The sequence below is a fragment of the Schistocerca cancellata genome, chromosome 11 (genome assembly GCF_023864275.1).
Source record: "Schistocerca cancellata isolate TAMUIC-IGC-003103 chromosome 11, iqSchCanc2.1, whole genome shotgun sequence".
Taxonomy (NCBI): domain Eukaryota; kingdom Metazoa; phylum Arthropoda; class Insecta; order Orthoptera; family Acrididae; genus Schistocerca; species Schistocerca cancellata.
In genome coordinates this window covers 126,976,957-126,999,506 of record NC_064636.1, presented here as the reverse complement: position 1 = coordinate 126,999,506, position 22,550 = coordinate 126,976,957, and the positions used below count along the sequence as shown (strand labels likewise).

At 44.5% G+C, this 22,550-nt stretch overlaps 1 protein-coding gene across 1 annotated transcript; it reads left to right on the top strand.

Annotated features, from left to right (window-relative positions):
- The first annotated feature begins 3,925 nt into the window (after positions 1–3,925).
- Positions 3,926–21,778, top strand: LOC126108329 (uncharacterized). Its single transcript, XM_049913546.1, has 5 exons — positions 3,926–3,944; positions 9,428–9,693; positions 10,378–10,459; positions 21,359–21,691; positions 21,774–21,778. Exons 1-5 carry the CDS (start codon positions 3,926–3,928, stop codon positions 21,776–21,778), a joined length of 705 nt encoding a protein of 234 aa, XP_049769503.1.
- The last annotated feature ends 772 nt before the right edge of the window (positions 21,779–22,550 follow it).

The window sequence follows — 22,550 nt, the reverse complement described above, 5'->3', positions numbered from 1 at the left end:
TGTGCGTCAGGCTTTCATGAAATGATCCTGCTGAAATGTTACATTCTTGAGCAATCTCTCAGTCAGTCTTCTATTTCCACGAACAATTTCGTTCGTTTCCTGACATGAGGGTCGTCTGTAGCCGTCGAAGGGCGTCCTGAACGAGGGTCAAATGAACTTCAGTCAGGCCATTTTTAAAGCGTGTGAACCATTCGCAACACGGAATACGGCTTAACTACTCATCACCATGCTCTTGCTGCATCATTTGGTGTGTCGCAGTAAAGGTTTCCTTGCGTTTCAGCAGAATGTCATGCAGACGCGTTGCTCCTCTAACTCCGCCATCTCGAAGTACACACACTGCGTGATGAAACTTTCTGCTCACTACAGCACTAAAACGTAACTAATGGGCATACAGCAATGAAACTTCCGGCAGTTACACAGGTAACACAGGCGTCTGCAGGGATGCCAATCCAATTCGTACCTACACCCCAAAGGCGCGAAATGAAAAATACACTCCTGGAAATGGAAAAAAGAACACATTGACACCGGTGTGTCAGACCCACCATACTTGCTCCGGACACTGCGAGAGGGCTGTACAAGCAATGATCACACGCACGGCACAGCGGACACACCAGGAACCGCGGTGTTGGCCGTCGAATGGCGCTAGCTGCGCAGCATTTGTGCACCGCCGCCGTCAGTGTCAGCCAGTTTGCCGTGGCATACGGAGCTCCATCGCAGTCTTTAACACTGGTAGCATGCGGCGACAGCGTGGACGTGAACCGTATGTGCAGTTGACGGACTTTGAGCGAGGGCGTATAGTGGGCATGCGGGAGGCTGGGTGGACGTACCGCCGAATTGCTCAACACGTGGGGCGTGAGGTCTCCACAGTACATCGATGTTGTCGCCAGTGGTCGGCGGAAGGTGCACGTGCCCATCGACCTGGGACCGGACCGCAGCGACGCACGGATGCACGCCAAGACCGTAGGATCCTACGCAGTGCCGTAGGGGACCGCACCCAGCAAATTAGGGACACTGTTGCTCCTTTGCTCCTGGGGTATCGGCGAGGACCATTCGCAACCGTCTCCATGAAGCTGGGCTACGGTCCCGCACACCGTTAGGCCGTCTTCCGCTCACGCCCCAACATCGTGCAGCCCGCCTCCAGTGGTGTCACGACAGGCGTGAATGGAGGGACGAATGGAGACGTGTCGTCTTCAGCGATGAGAGTCGCTTCTGCCTTGGTGCCAATGATGGTCGTATGCGTGTTTGGCGCCGTGCAGGTGAGCGCCACAACCAGGACTGCATACGACCGAGGCACACAGGGCCAACACCCGGCATCATGGTGTGGGGAGCGATCTCCTACACTGGCCGTACACCACTGGTGATCGTCGAGGGGACACTGAGTAGTGCACGGTACATCCAAACCGTCATCGAACCCATCGTTCTACCATTCCTAGACCGGCAAGGGAACTTGCTGTTCCAACAGGACAATGCACGTCCGCATGTATCCCGTGCCACCCAACGTGCTCTAGAAGGTGTAAGTCAACTACCCTGGCCAGCAAGATCTCCGGATATGTCCCCCATTGAGCATGTTTGGGACTGGATGAAGCGTCGTCTCACGCGGTCTGCACGTCCAGCACGAACGCTGGTCCAACTGAGGCGCCAGGTGGAAATGGCATGGCAAGCCGTTCCACAGGACTACATCCAGCATCTCTACGATCTTCTCCATGGGAGAATAGCAGCCTGCATTGCTGCGAAAGGTGGATATACACTGTACTAGTGCCGACATTGTGCATGCTCTGTTGCCTGTGTCTATGTGCCTGTGGTTCTGTCAGTGTGATCATGTGATGTATCTGACCCCAGGAATGTGTCAATAAAGTTTCCCCTTCCTGGGACAATGAATTCACGGTGTTCTTATTTCAATTTCCAGGAGTGTATACTGGAAACTTTTTACCAGACCTCGTAGGCTACAAAATAACAAAGAGCGATAGCTCAACAGAAACGTGAGTCCCAATATGTGTGGGTCGCAAGACAATACAGAAGGATCCCCAGTTATCTCGACTTACATAAACGATCTGTGAGACAATATGGATTCTCAGTCATCAAATGCGTCAGTTTTTGTTATTGACGAAACCAGCCAAATGAGGTGGGCTTCGTTGCTAAACCTAACTATGCATGCGCATGCTAATTCCCATCATGCCCCGCTGCCAATCGTGCAGTTCCAACGTCCTAACGCAAACCGTCCAGAAGTTATGACGATTTTGTTTCATACAGTCCAATGATAGTCACCCTGAACCTATATTTCCTTAGGTATCGACTGTACGCTCTCAGACGGTTTTTCTAGCTCTGCAAGTCCATTGAAAGTTTGCTGTTTCTCTTTAATTACTTTCCACTACTAAAATAAATGCCAGAATTCCCTCTGTTACACTTTTTATCTCGCCTTTAATAATAAATTGTATAGATAAACACTTTTCAGTCAAGAATTGGATAATGCTCGTGGGATGAACTGCTGATCAGCGGAAATCTCGAAGAAAGCTTATAGCCAACAAACTAGTGTTTGTATCGGCTCACGCGAACACACAGAGCGCCATCCTCGGCTGTAACAGTCGTAACGAGCTGTGCAGCCTCTGCCTGACAGCAGAACACCGACCCCCGCGTACCAGAGTCATGTGGAAGGATGAGCGGGAGAGGCGGCGAAGATACGATGAAGAGTGGCGCGTTTAGCAGTGGTTACTCTCCCCGAGAACCTTACAGACATTCTCAGCAAACAGCAGTGACTGTCGCTACGAGACAGGCGCTTTGCACCATGGAGAGGGCTCCTGTTGGAAGTCCGAGAGCGCGTGATCAAAGAAGTGACGGGGAATCTATCACTTCCTCCCACATGTAACTCAGCACGACCATAACATCAGGGACATCAGAGCTCTTAAAGGAAGCCATTCTGTCTACACAACGTTCGCGGATGGAGCAGGCGAGGGGACTGAGGGCAAAGGAGGAAATCATAGTGGTAGCAGAATTACCCTCCGCCCCACACCGTAAGCGACTCACGGATTGTAGATGTGGATATGGAAAGGGAGGCGCTGATCGCATTGACACTCGAGACAGGAACGACAGGGCATTCTTTGATAAAAACCAAAGAGTCCGCATGGAAAGCACAAACACATTTAATAGAAGGAGCCTTATCAGGCATTTCAGACCTAGTACTGAGGGAAATATTGCGACTCATCTTACTGAATTGCTACTACCACGCTGTTACTTGAAATACTTATCTTAGTTTCATAAAAACACCTTTTAAATTCTCATTAATTTGAATCAATACACGTTCACAGCCAAGGTCTGTAATTCCTTAACATCTGTTAAAGTACCACGGTGCATATTTGCTGTCTAGAGAGAAAGAAGATGCAACGTCAGTTACCAATATAACAATGGAGAAAGTTCTGAAAAGTAAGAGAACCTCAGAAACCACCAACGTATCTGTAACTGAGATTCTTTATCAACAAAGGAAATCGTTGCACAGTGTCATTTTTAGATTCGCGTGAGCTGACAGTAGTAATCAAGTCTAGCGGCGCCAGCTAGCTTTATCAGGCCATCTACCAAGTATCTGAAATACGTCTAAGTAGATCCATCACGTCGCAATGATATGACTTCGAGTTCATATTAGCCACACCCTGTAGACATTTAATTCCTATGTTTTTGAAATCTGCTATGGTCTTTAGTTCTTGTTTTTAGTAAACGAGGCTGGAAGAGCAGAATAAACAAATTAAAATCCAATGAAAACTAAGAATTGTGAAGCTCAAGAAATCGTAAAATAAGTGTAGTAATGAATGTGTCACTGTTAGTCGTTTTAAGTTGATATGTCTCACACACAAAACGGGAAGAAACGGGAAAAATAACAAGAAGAGAAGACGTGGACATAGTGGGATTCAACCTGGGACTCCCTCCACTATAAGCAATGGTACAAGATGCAGGAGGTAAGTTCCTATCACGTCCAGGGTTGGCTTGATTCGTGTGATAGGGATGCGCAGTCGCGGGAGTAGAAAGGAGGTGTGTGGGAATAATGCAGTGCAGTCGTGGTCTTGTGACGGAAGTGGATACAGCACAGTGCTAGGATAAAATGGTTGCCGTAACGCTGTCTCCCACCAACTTCGAGGTTCGTGCAGTTATCCGATTTTCGCCAACTGGGAAGCACAGTCCTACAGAGATTCATCGCTAGTTCTGTCAAGTGTGCAGACACGACATTATGAGCGAGAGTATGCTCAGAAGATGATCCACACAATTCGCTTAAGGACGAACCAGTATTCACGAAGAAGACCTCAGTGGTCGGTGGCTGGCCACGTCCTCCTGGAAATGTGTGCGGCAAGGAATCTTGCAGAACCGGCGCTTCAGTTTTTCTGAACACTCTCGTCAATTCCCCGAACGTCTCGCTCCCTGTTGCACGAAATTCTCACCCACTGGCTTGGTTTTCGTAGTGTGGATGACGCTGTCAAGGCAACTGACACACAAACACAAAACCAAACGTCTGGCAGTACCGTTGATATTGCCTCAGCGGTACGCAGATAAGGATGACTTGTCTCAACCACGTTGTCACTGGAGATAGAAATGAAATGATGGTATGGCATCGTTGGACAGGAAGCCTCTATGCGGAGAAGTTCGAACGCCAAATGCAAGTCGGCGCCCCATTGGGCGACTTGCGGCCGGTGATGAGGATGGAATATTGATGAGGGGAACACAACACCAAGTCGCAGAGTGGAGAAAATTTCCAACCCCACCGGGAATCGAAACGTGGGCACAGTGCAGTGGAGGCAAACATTTTACCACGCAGCTAAGGAGGCGGACTAGCTAAAAATGAAATGTGCGTATCCCATGCCACACCAGAAACAATACAAGAATACATGCATTGACAGCATAGTGATTCACCTGAGAAGACCAAATTACCAGAAACAGTCTCTTAAAAAACCCTGTGCACTGTCTTCTGGGATCGGTGTGGTGTCCTTCTGTGCGAGTTTTTACCGCGAGGGAAACCTTAAATCTTGATCGAAATTGTCAGTCATTGAAAAATCTGAGGAGGGTGATGCAGAACAAGAGACATGCGATGTTGACAAGAGGAACTAAGGATGTGCCGACGTTACATGAAATGTGTTGTATGACTTTGGATGGCAGATCTTCGACCATCCACCCTACAGTTCCGATCACACAACTAACGACTTTTATCTCCTCCAACACAACGAAGTTGAGGTGCAGACTGGAGTGACTCCGTGGCTCCGGATGTTTGCAGCTGAATCCTATGACCTGAGTTTTCAACTGGTGGTGCACCCTTATGAAAACGTCTAATTAATGGTGATGACTACGTTGACAATTAACTAATGAATCTGAAAGTATTCTTATATAAATATATATTGCTTAGTGATGATTTTTTTTTCGAGCATGAGAACTTACTTTCTGGACACCGCGTATATCTCAAACACTGCCTATTTACCAGTTTTATCATCGGCAGACAGTAGATCATTACGGGGATGTGAAGCAGGTGGTTAATTCGAACCAATATCACAATCGCAGACTAGTCATTCCTTCTTCTAGAGAGGAATGTACATGATTAACATTTCTAAATTACAGCAACAGTACTTGAGATGGTCAAGCTATTTACTTAGTTTTGTCGTGGACCTCTTATATAATTAATGTCTACGATGTTCAGTGGAAAATAAAAGTGGAAGGTTTCATTTAAACTGCCAGTATCGCATCACAACTTCTATCCAGTAGTCAGAGTCGTGATCCTTCACTAAATTATGAATACAAATTTCCAAAATCAATTATTTCTTTAATTTCAATGTTCTATATTTTGATTTCTCAGCGAAAATTTTACCTAAGTCAGTAGTGTCTTAGTTTCCATTGAAGTGGGAGATGTTGACATAACAATTCTTTCAAGTCCGAGTAGTCTCAATTCTTCACACTTCGCAATGCTTAGAGATTTTCAATGTCCTCTTAAAGTTGCAAATATATGACTTGTAACTGAATATATTAGTTTTGAAAATCTTACACTGTTTCAATATTTACGTCGTCTTCACTGAAGTATCTCTTAACCATGTTTATTTGGAACTTCATTATGGTAAGTTTTCAGTGTCCAAAGCAGTCGATAAACCGCAGACTCGCTGCCACACAGAGTAACCGAGCGGCACGCGGTACACTTCATTAAACAGCTGAGTATGATGTGTGCTGACATCTACAATCCCTCACCTGGAAGCCTTTATCAAGGCCATGGCTGGCCGCGGCGTGCCAAACCTCACGTGTGCAGTGTATGTGGGCCACGTGTGAGCCAAGGTTCGGCCTGTCACACGGATTTGCTCGGTACTTCTCCAAATACCCAGGACAGCGCGACGTTTCATTCTGCACTGCTAGGCGGCATTTATCGGTCGGCACAAGTCTCTTCAGTTCGGCAGAATCATGCTGTAAGCGCTGTTTAACCATCTCTGCCTTTCCGTTGCATGAAGGGTGTTCAGATATACAGTGGCTGTTTGCAAGAAAAATGAGAGATGAGAAGTCTGAATTTACATAAGTGACAGGTGCTACATATGTTCGATGAGATTTCGGGATTGCAGCTGGATCATGTTGACTTCTTGGCACGATATTTCGGCTGCCAATCGTCCAGCCTTCAGGTGAGGATCCGTCGCTGGAGACTGCAGGTTCCCGGACTCAACTTTATAGCAAAACGCAGGCGTGAAAACGCATGCACATTAGCGTCCGTCACAGGAGCGTCCTCTATCGAAATCCGCGCCCTCTGGAGCTACTGTTCTATTTGTGGCGCGCAGGCGCATGCGTGAAGGTGGAAACTACATGGCCGCCCTTGTCGGGATGCCCGCCCGAGTCACTAAAAACAGACGTCAGATGTCGCCAGACGTGTCTTCTCTCAGAGGAAATTAGAGGAATCACCGGGTCCCAAGCCTTGTCCAGTTAAAAACCGCCATCACGATTTATAAGATTTTGCTCTAGGCGTATCTCCACATATTCTTTAATTAATGAATTCCAGAAAGTTGTCGCTGGGACCAAGATTTTCGTGGCAGAAAAAATCCATAGCGTGTCCTGTGGTAATACAGTGCTCAGCTATGGCCGACTTACTGGGCTGTGATAGGCGAGTGTGGCGTTCGTGTTGAACGTACGTTTCGTGTTCTGTGCGTGTCGTCTGACCAATGTAAGATTTGCCACACTGGCAAGGAATTTTATAGATCCCGGCCTTCCGCAGACCTAGATCGTCCTTTACTGAACCGAGAAGGGCACTAATCTTCGCCGGTGGCCGGAAGATTACCTTAACTTGATGTTTACTTAGAATCGTGCCTAATTTAGATGAAAGGTTGCCTACGTATGGAAGGAACGCCCTGGACTTGAACAGCTCCTTATCTTCTTGATTTTGTAGGTGGTCACGTTTCTTCCTTCTTAGCGCTGCTCTAATTTGATGTGGAGAGTAACCATTACCTCTGAACACCGTCTCTAAATGTTCCAGCTCCTTTGTAAGGCTGTCTCCATCAGAAACAATAAGATACCGGTGCACGAACGCTTGCAGGTAAAGGTCCGTATGTGTTGGATTACGGTAGACAGAATGCTCTAATGACCCACCCACTCTCTTAGTAACTAAGACGTCCAGAAAGGGCAAGCAAACATCCTTCTCTATTTCCATCGTAAACTGGATGTTTTTGTGGATTACATTCAGATGTTGCAAGAACCGTGACAATTTCTCTTCACCATGGGGCCACACTACAAAAATCTCACCCACATATCGCCTGAAAACTTTCGGTTTAAGTTCTGCCAAGTCTAGTGCCCTTTCCTCAAAGTCTCCCAAAGCCGAGAGAGGACTGCCCATGGCAACGCCGTCAGTCTGCTCAAAATATTCGTTGTTAAATAAAAAGTAGGTTGAGGATAGGACGCGATGGAAAGGCGCTGTTATGTTGGCCGTGAACTTATTGCTGACGAGCGACAAAGAATCCATAAGAGGAACCTTAGGGCATTCTGTCTACCGTAAGCCAACACAACAGGACGCTCCTGTGACGGAGGCCAATGGGCATTCGTTTTCGCGCGTGCTTTTTGCTATAAAGTTGACTCCGGGAACTTGCAGTCTAAAGTGACGGACCCTCACCCAGAGATGGCTGGACGATTGCCAGCCAAAATATCGTGGCAAGAAGTCAACATGATCCGGCTGCAATCTCGAAATCTCATCGAACATTCAATAAACCTGGAAAACTTCAAGAATCACATCAGGTGCTACATATTTGTTACGAAACAACCATGCGGAAAGAATTTAAGGATTTAGTTGTCAATGAAAGAGCGAAAAATGAAATCGATCCACAAATGGAATCCATTGTCCTGTACACAAATGAGAAATTTTCATTAAATTTTCAGGCCTGGAGCACTTGAAGAATGGTAACATTTCTGAAGTCACACGCATTGTGAGTTGAAACAGTTGTCAGTGGACCTGAATAAAGAATATGGAACTTTGTATATCACTGGAAAGTACGTTTACCAAGTCAAGAGGCATGGCTCGAACGATTTTTGTAGTTAAAACTCACTATCGTTGAATTTATGAAGGAAAAAGGAAAGCTGGACCGAAAATTGGACCCTCTGCAGTTGTTTGCAGATTCTATATTTTAAGTGGACTTGACTGCAGACTGTCCACAATAATACACTACAAGGCATTTGATGGGGTATCATTAAAAAAAAATCGCGTTACAGAAGGGAAAAATTCTGACAGAGGCAGTCCAGGGCACTACAGTCACTGGCGTTAAAGTGAACTCGATGCTTCAAGGATTCATTGTGGCCTTGATCGAATTACAAGGATAGTTTTAAAGATATTTTGAGGATACTTTCAATGTAACATCTGTTTCCGAGCTATTTCAGTAGAAAGCGCCACAGTCCACGTGGAGATGTGGCTGATTGATCTGCATGATAATTCCAGTTTTAATTACAAATCTTTTTAGGGTAAAAGTGCCCAAGACATGTACATTGCTTTCTTCAGGTCCAGCGTCCGTAATGAGACTGTAAAGGCACGACAATATTTCGATCGAGATATTTATGTAAGAGAACTTTTTTCGGTTATGAACCTACATAAGTCAGGATTATGTGGCGACTGAAATTCTACATGCCAACATTTTGTTCCAGATAAAAATTATATTATGTATTCACCTCGCTAAAAATAATGAAATAATTCTGAAAATTTGTTTTGGTTGACGCCTGCGGTTTTGAGAATTATGAAGTATAAAACCAAGTACTGCACTACTTTCTAAGTGGGGCGCTTTCGCTGCTTTCGTCTCTATCCTATCCTGACGCTCAGACGGCATTGCGTGGTGGTGGGGGTAATGTGAAGCGAGGCTGAGGGCTTCGGCACTCGTGCTCAGGCGTGGCCCACGACACAAAATCTCGGCCACAGGACAGTTTCCAGTTTCCACGTCCCGCTCTCTCTTCTCCGCTACAGGAGGTTCTCGGGACGCCTGGGTGTCCCTGGCTGCCCCCCACACTGGACGCAGCTGGGACCAGCGGCGCCCCCTGTGGTGGGCTGAGGCAGCGCCGGCTGAGTGGCTCTGCCCGTGCCCCACCTGCTCCCCCAGTCAGCCCCACACACTCTGGACCCCCAACTGCGCTGCAGAGGAGGAGGACTCCGCCTCACGACCACCGCAGCCAGAGGCGGAGTGCAGCGTGCAGTCGCAGTGGCGAGTTGCGACGTTCCAGAGGTCGAGCTCCGTGACTCGTCCCGTTCATATTTCTACGCCACAACCTGCGTCTCTGGTTTTGTAACGGAACTGACAAACATGGGGTGCCACAGCTGGCATTTTCAATTTTGTTCTTAGAATATTTCGAGCGGCAAATTTTAAATTGTTCGAAGTGTAACTACAGTATATCCGTTTCCTCGTAAAACTCTCGCACCATATCGCTCAGATAATACAATTTTTCTAATAATCGTATTTGATTTTAAAGTAAAGTATGTAATATCTGGCGAAATGTGACCTCTCCTCTTCGTCTGATACCCAGCTGTTGTGAGACGCGAAGTGGAATTCACCTTTAGGTCAGGATCGCAGTGACGTCACATGTGCTTCAAACATTATTCTTGTATTCAAAGACAGTTCGATTCTCGCAGAGAAAGGTACACTGACAGCCTTCAGACACTCCTAATAACAAGACCTGCCCTACGACTTTGACAGATGGATCAGCAATAACATTATTTGAAAATGTTGAAGACACTGAACGTACTGCGATACAAAAATTACACGTTCTTACGCAAAAGGAGAAAGACGGGCTACTTAATCTGTTGCGGGTCTGCCTTGAAGTTCAGCGAGATTTATCTACAAATGGCGCATCTGGCAATCAGCACTCCCAGTAAGAGATAAGCTGATACACGAGTCCCCGTTATCGGAATTCGCCACACAGGTGATAGCAGCCGAGTACTGCGGCGCTCTACGTCCTTCTGCGGCAGTGAGCGGCGAGCTGAGGGAGGCGGAGCAGCCGAGAGGTCAGCGCCTGCACAAGTAGCGGCCGCACGCCGTTACTCTCTGCCACACGCGATATCCGCCAAACAGCAGACACAGGTACTCTCCCATTACGAACGTATGTGTGGTGCTGCACCTCTTCTTACATTGGTTATTCACAGAAAATCTTCTCAGGCATGTGCATACATGATACAACTAGCGACTTATACAGCCGAGTACATTATACAAACAAACAAACACCGTCGGAAGAGGCCTTGCAGGCCCAACGGTACCGACCAGCCGCCCTGTCTTCCTCAGCCCTTAGGCATCGCCTGACCTCGATACGGGACGGTGGGGTTGGAACACTTGCACGGAGCTACACTTGCACAGTGCCTGGGACTCTTGCCTACCTAATCGGCTTCTCACGGGTAAATTAAGGCGCTCTCAACAAGTCCAGCAGTTCAGTATGGCTGCTTGTGCTATCTGACTCGCGCTCACACAACGCCAGTGAGCAATCGCTTACCGCAATATATATATATATATATATATATATATATATATATATATATATATATATGTATATATATATATATATATATATATATCTTGATGATGTAAAGAACAGGTACAGCCAAGCTAGTAAATAATATTTCCTACGACTATTGTAGCCTTACGGTGACTCGCGACTTAGGACGGAATTTCAATTGACAAATTCATATTTCGTTACAATTTTATTGCCACGTTAAAGATAAACACACAAAGTCAATGGCTAATACTTATTTTGCTGTTCACTAAAGGATCCAATGTCTCTTACGACTTTTCTAGTAATGCAAATCGGAGACAAGCTCGTCAGCTGAAGTCTGACAGTGAGCTCCTGTGACTGCATTTCGTTCTCTTTATCGTGTAAACAAGCAGCACGTACATGTAAGCCTACACAGCGACATAATCATTACTACGGATTGGTAATGTTGTAAACAATCACTATGGGTAAACAGCACTCAAGGGGACCACTTTTGCTTTGAAATTACTCACCCTAACGTCATGCAGAGTCACCACACTCCCAACACAACCTCAAAAATGGTTAAAATGGCTTTGAGCACTATGGTACTTAACATCTATGGTCATCAGTCCCCTAGAACTGAGAACTACTTAAACATAACTAACCTAAGGACATCACACAACACCCAGTCATAACACAACCTCAAAATCAGAGAAACTGCGCTATCCTTTGCAACTCCAAATGGAGCATGGTGACTTGATGTAACTGCAGATTCACTCGCTGAGTGTTCCTCCTGAAAACAAAAATGTATTTTCATAGTAAAAGTGTTGGGCAAATGATTGAGACGTTCTTTCTCTGCTGCCATATGCACGTTCTTCAGACATACTGCTTAGAACCGCTTCTTTCTTCCTAGTTCCTGCACTTCTGCTTCTCGCTGTTTGCCTTCCAAGTGTCCATACTGTTTTGCACTGAAATCTGTTTTAATGTGCTTGTATGCCGAATTCTTCCGACGTGTTCAGAGTTTTGAAGCGTCTTAATAAAAGATTAACTTTTCATGACACTGTCGCATGTAATAAACATGTAGATTAGGCACCCTACATTGATACGTAGACACTGATGTCTTTGACCACTTTGAAGTTCCTAACCCAACCATCATTCTAGCTTTCCTTCCTTTAAAAACAGCTACTCTCCGTTTTAAGGAAGAATTCAGCCTACAACTTCAATTTGATTTAGAAAAATTTAATGACCACTCACACCTCTGAAGAATTTACTCTTAAATCCCAAAACTGTTTTGCTGTATCCGAATTTCAAGGACGTATGACAATTGTTTGAAATATTCATTGTGTAAAGGGCTGCGGCACACCGAAAGATGCCAAAAATAATTTCTGAATTGTATCACCATCCCAGAGAACGATTTTTACTTCGGCCTTGGCATAACTCAGACACGGAAAAATAAGTTGCAAGATTTGCAGGAAATCTGAAGTGAAACAATTGCCACCCAGTCATTGTAAATCAGTTACTTTGCCTACTGACTGAGTAAATATAAATTTAGGGAATACATTGAAGTCCTGATAAGTAAGTAAACTTGAAAGAAATTGGCATTAGCTTACAACCAGATATCGCTAGCACTGCATCTTCTCGAGAAGACTGTGAGTAAATTTTTATTCACAAAATTCCAGGCAAAGGTTACCCTGACGTTGAAATTACGACAAGAAGTCACATATCATCAAAAAGGCAAAAAGGGAAACCGTTATGCGGCCGGTGAATTTTATGTGGGTATGAGTCATGTAGAAAACATTATTTCTTGAGAAAATTGTAAAACAGATTTTTTTGTTTTTTGTAAGCTGAGTGCCAACTTTTTTATTTTTAATATTCACCAACCTGAACGAAATTTTTTCCGATAAGTAGTCTTGCCGTGTACGCATACTTCTGTGCATTTATATCATAGAAAATGTAATTTGCCTATTCCATCATCATATTTATGGGTCGATAATTAAATGCATACTTAATGCATACTTCTGTGCAGTTATATCATAGAAAATGTAATTTGCCTATTCCATCATCATATTTATGGGTCGATAATTAAAGAAAATTTAAAACTGAAATTTGATATAAACGCTGAAAGCAAATTATTAATATTTCTCATGAATGCACAGAACCGTTGGACTATGTCTCGTGAATGTACCTTCAAAATCCAGCGTGTCAAAATTGTGATGTTAGTAACAAAAGTTGTTTTTTCAAGAACACCACTCAAATTATATTGAAAGTTGAGGACTCAAATACCAATGAAACTGTGTACTTCAAAACATACGTGTTACTATAGTTGGTTGGTTGGTTTTGGGGAAGGAGACCAGACAGCGTGGTCATCGGTCTCATCAGATTAGGGAAGGACGGGGAAGGAAGTCGGCCGTGCCCTTTGAGAGGAACCATCCCGGCATTTGCCTGGAGTGATTTAGGGAAATCACGGAAAACCTAAATCAGGATGGCCGGACGCGGGATTGAACCGTCGTCCTCCCGAATGCGAGCCCAGTGTCTAACCACTGCGCCACCCCGCTCGGTACGTGTTACTATAACTACACATAATACACACCATTTTAAAATTCGCTTGCTAACGGGAAAGTGGAAGAGAAATTAAATTTTTGAGTGGAGTGAGCGCGTAAGCACCGCGCCGTACAAACTGTGTGTTCATATTTAAGGCTACACCGAACATCACTGTACTCTGTACTCCTCTGGTGGGAGCACAGTATTCGCTCTCCTCCTGCGCTGCCAGTGGGCCGTGCTGCGGCACGTAACGGCGTCTCGCAGTCCCACTCTACGGCGAGCGCTCACAGCCCACGCGGCCAGCAAGCGTGAACGCCCTTCCTCGCCTAGCCGCATTCTCAACAGGCCTGTTGTGGTCAAGTCTTACTAGAAATTAGTTTTGACGTATGTTGAAGGGTTGCAAAACTGCGACCGGTCACTTTTTTATGATAATTTATTTTGTCTTTACGAGTTTCATGCTGGTTTACTAATCTTGCAACGGAGAGAGAAAGTATGGACTTGATTGTCTGTCATTTTCCTGCGTTTTCGGAGAATAGACTTTGTATTCGTTGACCGCCCACACAGATTGTTACTATCATTCATCAGTAAATTTCTTTCTTGGAAGACTACTCTTCCTGAATCTCTGCTCCTGAACTGGTGCCACAGTTCTAGGTAAACTGACGAAAGAGCAACGTCTGTTTGTTTTGCCCTCTTCTTTACGCTGACAAAAATTTTTACCACGTTATTTGCTGTTTCACCTGGAATACAAACATGGCTACCTTTCCCTAATATTGTGTAAGTCTTTGTGGATAATCTTATTTTGCATTTATTGTTTTTAATGTTCATACAACGCCAGTAAGTCACTTCTTGTTTCTTGGGATAGTACACTGTATGCCGATGCCTGTTATAAATCACCAAAAGTTTCCATATGTTCGTCTCAGTGAGCTCCATTATGCTAGCACTAAAGCACGGAACACTACTTCCCAGTCAGAGGTCAGCTGCAGTACTGAACGTTGGGAGGAAGCCACACACACCACCAACTATTGCAGACATTGGGAACTCGATGAAATAAATGGGCTCTGGTCCTCCTCATAAGACGTTGGAGGTAGTGGAGGGCAGACTGGCGTACCCCTTCTTCCCGAACACCCTGCAGTGTCTTCGGATCCGTGCAAATGTCAACACATTCCCTCTCCGTACAACTTTCACTCCATGCAAGTGTCGCAAACAGCGATAATGAGCGGCACGTGGTCAGCACATCGCTCTCCTGGCCGTTGTCAGTTTCCGTGACCGGTGCCGGTAGTTCTCCGCCAAGCAGCTCCTCAGCTGCCCTCAAAAGGGCTGAGTGCTTCCCGATTACCAGCAACATTTGCCAGACCTGGGTGGTCACCCATCCAAGTGTTAGACAAGCCCGACAGTGCTTAACTTCGGTAACCCAACGGGAACCTGTGTTACCATTGCAGCAAAGGCGTTGCCATTGACCCGTGTATATTATATGCACACCGAAAACTCAGTAGAAAATAAAATCTTATGTGCTTCACAAAGAGGTATAAGATGATGCTATTTTTCTCAGCGTATTAACTGGTTTAGCAGAAACCGTCAGCTGCAAACTCAGACAACGTTCTCGCCTACAAGGACCAATAACATCTGGATGACTGGAACTAAATGTGGAACAGATCTGACGTTTCCCTCTCTTTTTTTCCTAACAGAAAGCCTCTACTTATCTATGTAGCATTGCAATAACAGCATAATATGTACTATTAAAAGAAGAAATATGATTTTATCCAGTTACCAAAACTGGGGAGCTAGGGATGATTGCACAAGGAGCTGCTCACATGGTAAAAATGGGAAATGGCAGAAAACGTTACGTTAAAAAATGGAAGAGATAGTGCTCTGGAAATGTGTACAACATATGTTCAGGGCACCATACATGGTCGGTTGGTTGATTTGGGATGTAAATTGACCAAACTACATGGTCATCAGTCTCTTTTTCCTCAAGCAAACAAGTCCCAAGGTAATACAATTAAAAAATATTAAGTTTTGGGAAAGTGAAAGGACATACAAGTAATGGGGAACCACACGGAAAGAGCAAACGAAAGAAGCGAACCAAGGGGAAAACGTACACTTAAAAAATGTAGACGAAGCAAATAAAATCATATAGCAGATGGCCTGGGCTGGCTGATCACAAGAATAGCAAAGGATGAGCCAGCCACTCGGCAACACACTAAAATCGCCAGCCTAGAAGACAAGGTGAGATGAACACACGCAGGGAGAAGACGAACACCAAGGCAAACAAAATGCAAGGAAAGAGTTACGAAGGGATAAAGTGGAGGGAGGATGGAGGCATGGGAGAGAAGGCCAGACACCCACCCTTAGACTGCATGATAAAAGCCCCTCACGAATAAAACGTATAACTAAATCAGCCTTGAGGCATTTTCGCCCAACACCATAGGTAGGCAGCTGGGAAGGGCACTCCAACTACATGTTGACGACAGTCATGTGGGGGCCACAGCGACGCTGTGGTGGGTGCTCGCAGCGAAGGAGGCGACCGTGTGGTGGACACCTGTGGCCAATGCAGAGCCGGCCAAGGGGGACAGAGTCACTGCGAATGGCTCGCATGGATGATTGCCCCACATTCGTTGTCGCCTTGATAACATGGAGTTTATTTGGCGTACTCGGGGTGTGCCATTCAGTATGCCAGTTCGCGGAAACTTTGCGGCAATAGCGTCGGAGGTAGGGCCCATGTTTTTGTGGCTGTAGTAGATTATAGCTGATAATGTAGGTAGATTATAAAACGAAGTAATCAATTCTATTTTAACAATTTATTTTACAGTCTTTTTCAGGCGTTAGTTGTTGCAAAATGACAAAGAAGCACCGTTAAATCTATAGTTGATGCGGCCTTGTTTCAGATTACTATGAGTCCAAAAGGTCGGAGTCGAGCTAGACCCACACAATTCCTTAAATGAGCTTCGATTATTTTCAGTTTTCTGGATGATCTTTTGACTATTGCACAGGAGACAGGTATTGAGCAAAATAATAAAACTGCGGTAATCACTTTCGTAATGACGCTTTTCGCATTCCGTATCAGCTATAATTTTCTTATATAATTGGTTAACAGTCCAAGTCGGAGTAAATTTAGGTAGAACAAAGCGATATGTGTTAATAAATAGAAGATAAATAGGAGACCTATTATATTAAAATATGTACAGGTCACATTTTTGTAAAGAAGTTGTTTCATCTACAGTGAGGGTAAATGATGGTGCCAGGAAATTAAATATTTAACAGACTGCACTCATACAAGTAAACCGTGTATTTAACTGAGATGCTATTGTTCCAGTGCATTTATGAAAATAATAACTTTAAATATTTCATCCCTGTTTCGAAATCAGTGCTCAGAAGCTCGTTCATTGAAATGGTTTCCAACTTTCTTTTGCAGTTTTTCGTGAAAATTCGGATCTGTTTCACACCTTTTGCAGTTTCACTGTCTTTGCACTTGAGTAATTCAAAATCATTTAAAAAAAATATTAATTTTGTTGTAACATCTGCTAAAGCTCTACTTGCCTCATCCAAATCGATGTCGCTTTTTTGTAAAATTTTGGAAGCTTAATTTATGTCATTCAATATTTTGTGAATGAATTCACAGAGGGATACGGACTCGAAACTTAGTATTTTTGTTTTAATACTATCGTGCTTCGCTACGGTCGTCTTTACCGGAACTGTTTTTGACAATTCCTTCATTATATTAAAAAAAGAAATTTTATTGGAGATAGCGTATTAACTCCACTAGACAATTTGGTCAGATTTAATTTTTTCAGAGTGTTTTCTGATGTGCCAGTGAATTTAGACAGTAGATCCCAACACTCAGTGTTATCCCCAAAAAATGTACAGAAGTTTTGCACTGTTGCGAAAAATGGATTTCCCCACAACTGTTAACGGCAACATTTATCACTAAATTCGAATTATGCTTAGCGCAATGTACATACTCAGCATTTTGCTGAGTATTCTTAATCTGCTTTTGTAAACCATTATAAATACCACTCGTCACGCTGGTCCCATCGTAACCTCGTCCCAAACACTTTTAACATCAATATTTTTGTCAACAAGAAATAATTTTGTCACCTGCTTTTCTAAATATGCCGCGTCATTTTTGATGACTGCATAAAGACCTAGAAATAATTCTTTTACTTCTGTATCCACTGTTTATCCATTTTCTGATCTGGTTAGTACTGCATATCTGAGTACAATGCGTAGCTGATCCATCTTCGGTGCATCCAGTGTAGTGTCCATTACGATGGCGAAATCGGTGATGCTCTAATTTGTTGTAGCAACTTATTTAGAGGTTCGTTCCCTAAGCATCGATCACTTCGTTTTGTGTTGCTGTTGTATTCTTCCTCTTGACATAAGTTCTCTCGAAGTCCTCTCAAAGCGAATGAATTCCTTGTTAGAGTCAGTTTGATTTTTAATAACCTGATGAGATTTTCCAAAATGATGCTTCTTTACGAATTTCATTTTCAGCTTCCTTCTCATTAATATTATTATGTTCCAACATTTACACATAGCACATGCTTCCATTGGCCACTTGAGAAACTGTGTCCTTTAATTCTCTCTGGTGAGCACTTCCAGTACCGTTTGTCCTGTTTACCTGTAAACCATACATTATTCCTTTGCAAGGGTAACAACCAACAAAGTTGACAGTAAGTATAATCAAGAATTAGGGCTTAAACAGCCAAAACCAACTAATAGGTTCATACTTGGAAATTGAAACATAGTGCGATATGGATAACACCTATTGTTCTGATGGGGTTCTTTAGGAAATGGTCCTGAAAACTATAACGGTCCCATGTCAGGAATTAGACGTTTTGTTCGTGAATTTCCCAAATCATGGGAAGCTTTATTTAGCTTTTCGAAGAGTGTATAGGTCGACGGTTCTTTCGCTGTTTTGTATGCCGTGCAGATTCTATCGACATGATCGGTGACGTCTTCGTGGCTGGCGGTATTATTAAATGCAATTGTTATCGGATCGTCTTCATTTGACTTCTGGGCACACACCACATTAAGTGACAATCTACAAAAATGATTGGGGCGGAACTACTGGTAGAAGGATGAGTAAATGATTTGTCAATTTTGGTCAAGGAACGTAGAATGCGAAAGATATGCCACACTGGGTTAGCGCAGGGTCAGCGACTTTTTACGTCAGCCAGGAACCAGACGGTAGTAGTTTTGGCTTTTTTTCTACGAGACATTACAACATAAATTTCTTCACGTCCCTTCTCTTTCCCTTTAATTTAATGTTTTGACCAGAACAGGTTCATAACACTTAGTGTTAATGTCATATTACAAATTTCCGAGAGTAATACGTTAAATATTGGCAGCATTTAGATATATTTCAGCATTACTTCATATTTCCAACTTTCTACTGACTTTTGTGTTCCTAATATTTTCCTTCTAAATCGCCTTCCTACTACTTCTGATTTATCAGAATTACAGTACACTCAAGTACGCTTATGTAACATTATGATGAGATAATACGTGCTCCTACGTCGCCCATAAAACCGGAAACAATCTCACAACAGCACAGATATTGCCGGCACATTTGCACTGACTGGCCAGCTGCACCTGCTAACTGATAGTTATGTGAACAGCTGAAGACAATTTATAGAAACGACGACCGACAGAGAAACAACAAAACAGTAACTGCTAACTGATTTTAAGACAATGAATTAAAATACTTTAAAACTTCGCAAACCCACCGTTTAACTGCCAGTTGAAAAGCATATGTCAGTTGAGAGAAAGAGCAGATAAAGAAAATGAAGCCACTGAGGGCAGTACTTACCGTCATTAACTCATCCAATAATCTTTCAACGCCCTCGATATCTGCATCTGATCGAAACAGCCCTGCAGGTCGCCACTGGAGCTGTTACCACACTGATGACGAACCGATCACTACCACAATCCGCTAAAACCATCCAAGACCAAAATCAACGTTTCCTGTTCTTCTTTTATCAAATTCAGAGTGCATCTGTTTACAATACTTGATTGGGATCTGTGATTACGGATCATTCGCTTAGTGGAATTCCCTACACAAACTGTTCAGTTGCCGTGCTTAATGCCCTATTATTACTTGCCTGCTAAGACGTGGCCCCTCGATGATGCGGAGGATTCTGGCACCATGTGGATCAAGACCTGCGCAGACGTGGGGTGAAAAGGTCGTTGCTTTGCAGGGCCTGCAATTTCGCGTGCAGTATTTATAGATCTCGCCATTAGAAATGAAGTACGGCAGCAACAATGTTCCTTAAAAATACACAGTAAGGACATCATATCCGAACGTGATCGCACACTGTAGTCCGAAACAAATTCCTCGTTATTCTGCATCACCCACTGTTAGTTCACAAAGATTGGCACCCACGGCAACTTCGAATTCAAACGAGAACACCCGATCGACGCCAGGGTCCAGTCTTAGCGCACAAGCAATACGTCCTCTTATGTTTATGTTATGTAGGTGGGAGATATTGTTGTGTTTTCACCTCATGACGTTTCTTAATCAGGGTCCATAAAGTTGGGAGTCGAAAACGCTTGACTCAGCTCAGATATTACATAGCTTTTTCGAACATCGTTCATGGATGCCTAGGGACCCTTCAGCTTGGGGGATCCAGGGCACGTCTGCTTAGACCTTTAATAGCTATGCGACTGCTGTCCACCTTTGGCTTCAGTCAGACACAGCATTCATATCATATTGTTGCAACCGACATACAATGAATATCATTTACCAACTATTGCTTGATACAATCCACCTGTATCTCACAGAATATGTAGGGTGAACTTTATTAAAGCCAAAAGACTTCAGGAGAGGCAAACAAACTGGTACTCCTGCCTAATATCGTAAATGGCCCCCATGACCATGCTCTGCTCCACAATATGAGGTGGCATGGACCCGACTAATCTCTAAAGTACTGCTGGAGGGAAATGTCGCCACGAATCCTGCAAGGCTGTCCATAAATCCGTAAGAGTGCGAGGGGCTGGAGATATCTTCTGAACAGCACATTGCAATGCATCCCACATATGCTCAATAGTGTTCTTGTCTGGGGAGTGTGGTGACCAGCAGAAGTGTTTAAATTCACAAGAGTGTTCCTGGAGCTGCTGTGTAGCAATTGTGGATGTGTGGTGTATCGCATTGGCCTGCTGTAATTGCCCAAGTCAGTCAGAAGGCAAAGAGGACATGAATTGATGCAGGTAGTCAGACAGATATTTACGTATGTGTCACCGGTCAGAGTCGTATGAAGATGTATCAGGGGTCCCATATGGCTCCAACTTCACACAACCCACAACATTACAGAGCCTTCTGCAGGGAACAAAATAATAAGGTATTCATGCCGAGAGGAAGCCGATATGGTGTTTGTATACAGGCAATCAGATGAAAATGGTCGAGGGACAGTATATCTTAGGCCCTCCAGATTTGTTGTATGCACAGTCCGCTATCTCCCTGCATGTTTGTCAGTCTAAAAGGACTCGTGATCACACAAACGCCCAAAATGGGATCCAAACGTTGAGTGATGTGTTGGGTGTCTATGAGGGTACTCGTTTTGGTATAACTGTGCGGCCCCTCGGCCACCTACAATTTCTTGGTGATGCACAAACACCATGTTGGCTTGTTCTTGACATGAATATCAGACCATTCTGCTGCTTATAGTACGCTGAGTCAATCACACGGCCCAAACACAAGGAACACACGGCACATGGTCAGACGAAGTGCCAGTCATCAGCGACAGCTATCATGACAACGACACATTTGCAGACCTCTATTCATGGGGACAATTTTCTTCCATTTCTAGTCAGAAACCGTCCCAGTAGTTTGCCAATTTCATTAACCTGTTCCAAGTAGAGCGTTTTGTGTAAGGGCAAAGCTCTTCTAAGTTTCTCCGTGTTTCAGAATCGTCCACAATGGAAGCAGTGCAGGAGGTGAGCTTGGGCGCCCTGCTGGACGCTGGGGACGGCGCCGTGGTGACTCTGGTGGCCGGCGACACCCGACTAGTGGCGCACAGGGCCATCCTGGCCGCCAGGAGCCCCGTGATTGCCGCCATGTTCCGCCACGGCACGCCGGAGGCCAGCAGCGGCCAGCTCGCAGTCCCTGACGTGGAGGGTCCGGTACTGCAAGAGCTGCTGGGCTACCTCTACACCCTGCAGGCGCCCCAGCTGCCCGGCATGGCCCACCAGCTGCTGGCCGCCGCTGACAGATACGGAGTGTCCGTCCTGAAGGCAGAGTGTGAGCAGCAGGTGGCCGCACAGCTGTCCATCGAGACTGCGGCGGCCACCGCTGTCCTCGCGATTAGGCACTCTGCTGACAGCCTGAAGCAGGCCGCCGTCGCCTACATTAAGGCCCACTTGGTGAGTGTGATGGCCACGCAGGGCTGGGCAGATGCAATGCATAGCCAGCCTGAAGATTTGGTCGAAGTGTGTCGGCTGGTATCTGATCCACCAGTGGAAGCCAGGTGAGCACAAGACAAGCCACTCATCTGTGTTGCTCAGTTTTAAGTGTATGTGTATACACGAGTCTTAAATCTTTCCGAAAAAGATTGCTTACCTGTGTCTATGATGTTAAATGTATCGTTAGCAATTGCCTTTCTCTGGTACTTTATGCAGCCTTCATTGAATTCTCATAACAGGTTAACCGAAAGTCTACGATGAACTATGTTGATTAGCAGATAACTTAGCTAACACAGGCCTTGGGAGATCCTAATGTTCTGTAACTTCAAGAATTAGTTTTAAATTACTGCCTCTCAATTTTTCTGTTATTTGCGTAAGTACAGGAAGATGTAAAGTAGGTTTGTTAGTTAAATGGATACATTCAACGATTTTTTATTGAAATCACTTGAACGAGTTAGTTTACAGGATGTGTATACATGACTAGTGCTAAGAGTAATGAATCCATTACTCCTACTCATGCAGCTACAGTTCAAGAAATATTTTTTGTCTTACATGCTAACAGTTTTGAAGTACAAATTCAACCATGGAATGGAGGGAGCTTCTTTTAGGCCCTATGGTATATACTGTATTATATTTGTCTCAGTATGTGGTAGATATACCATTCTTGCCGTTTTTCTCATTCTGTTCACATATCTACC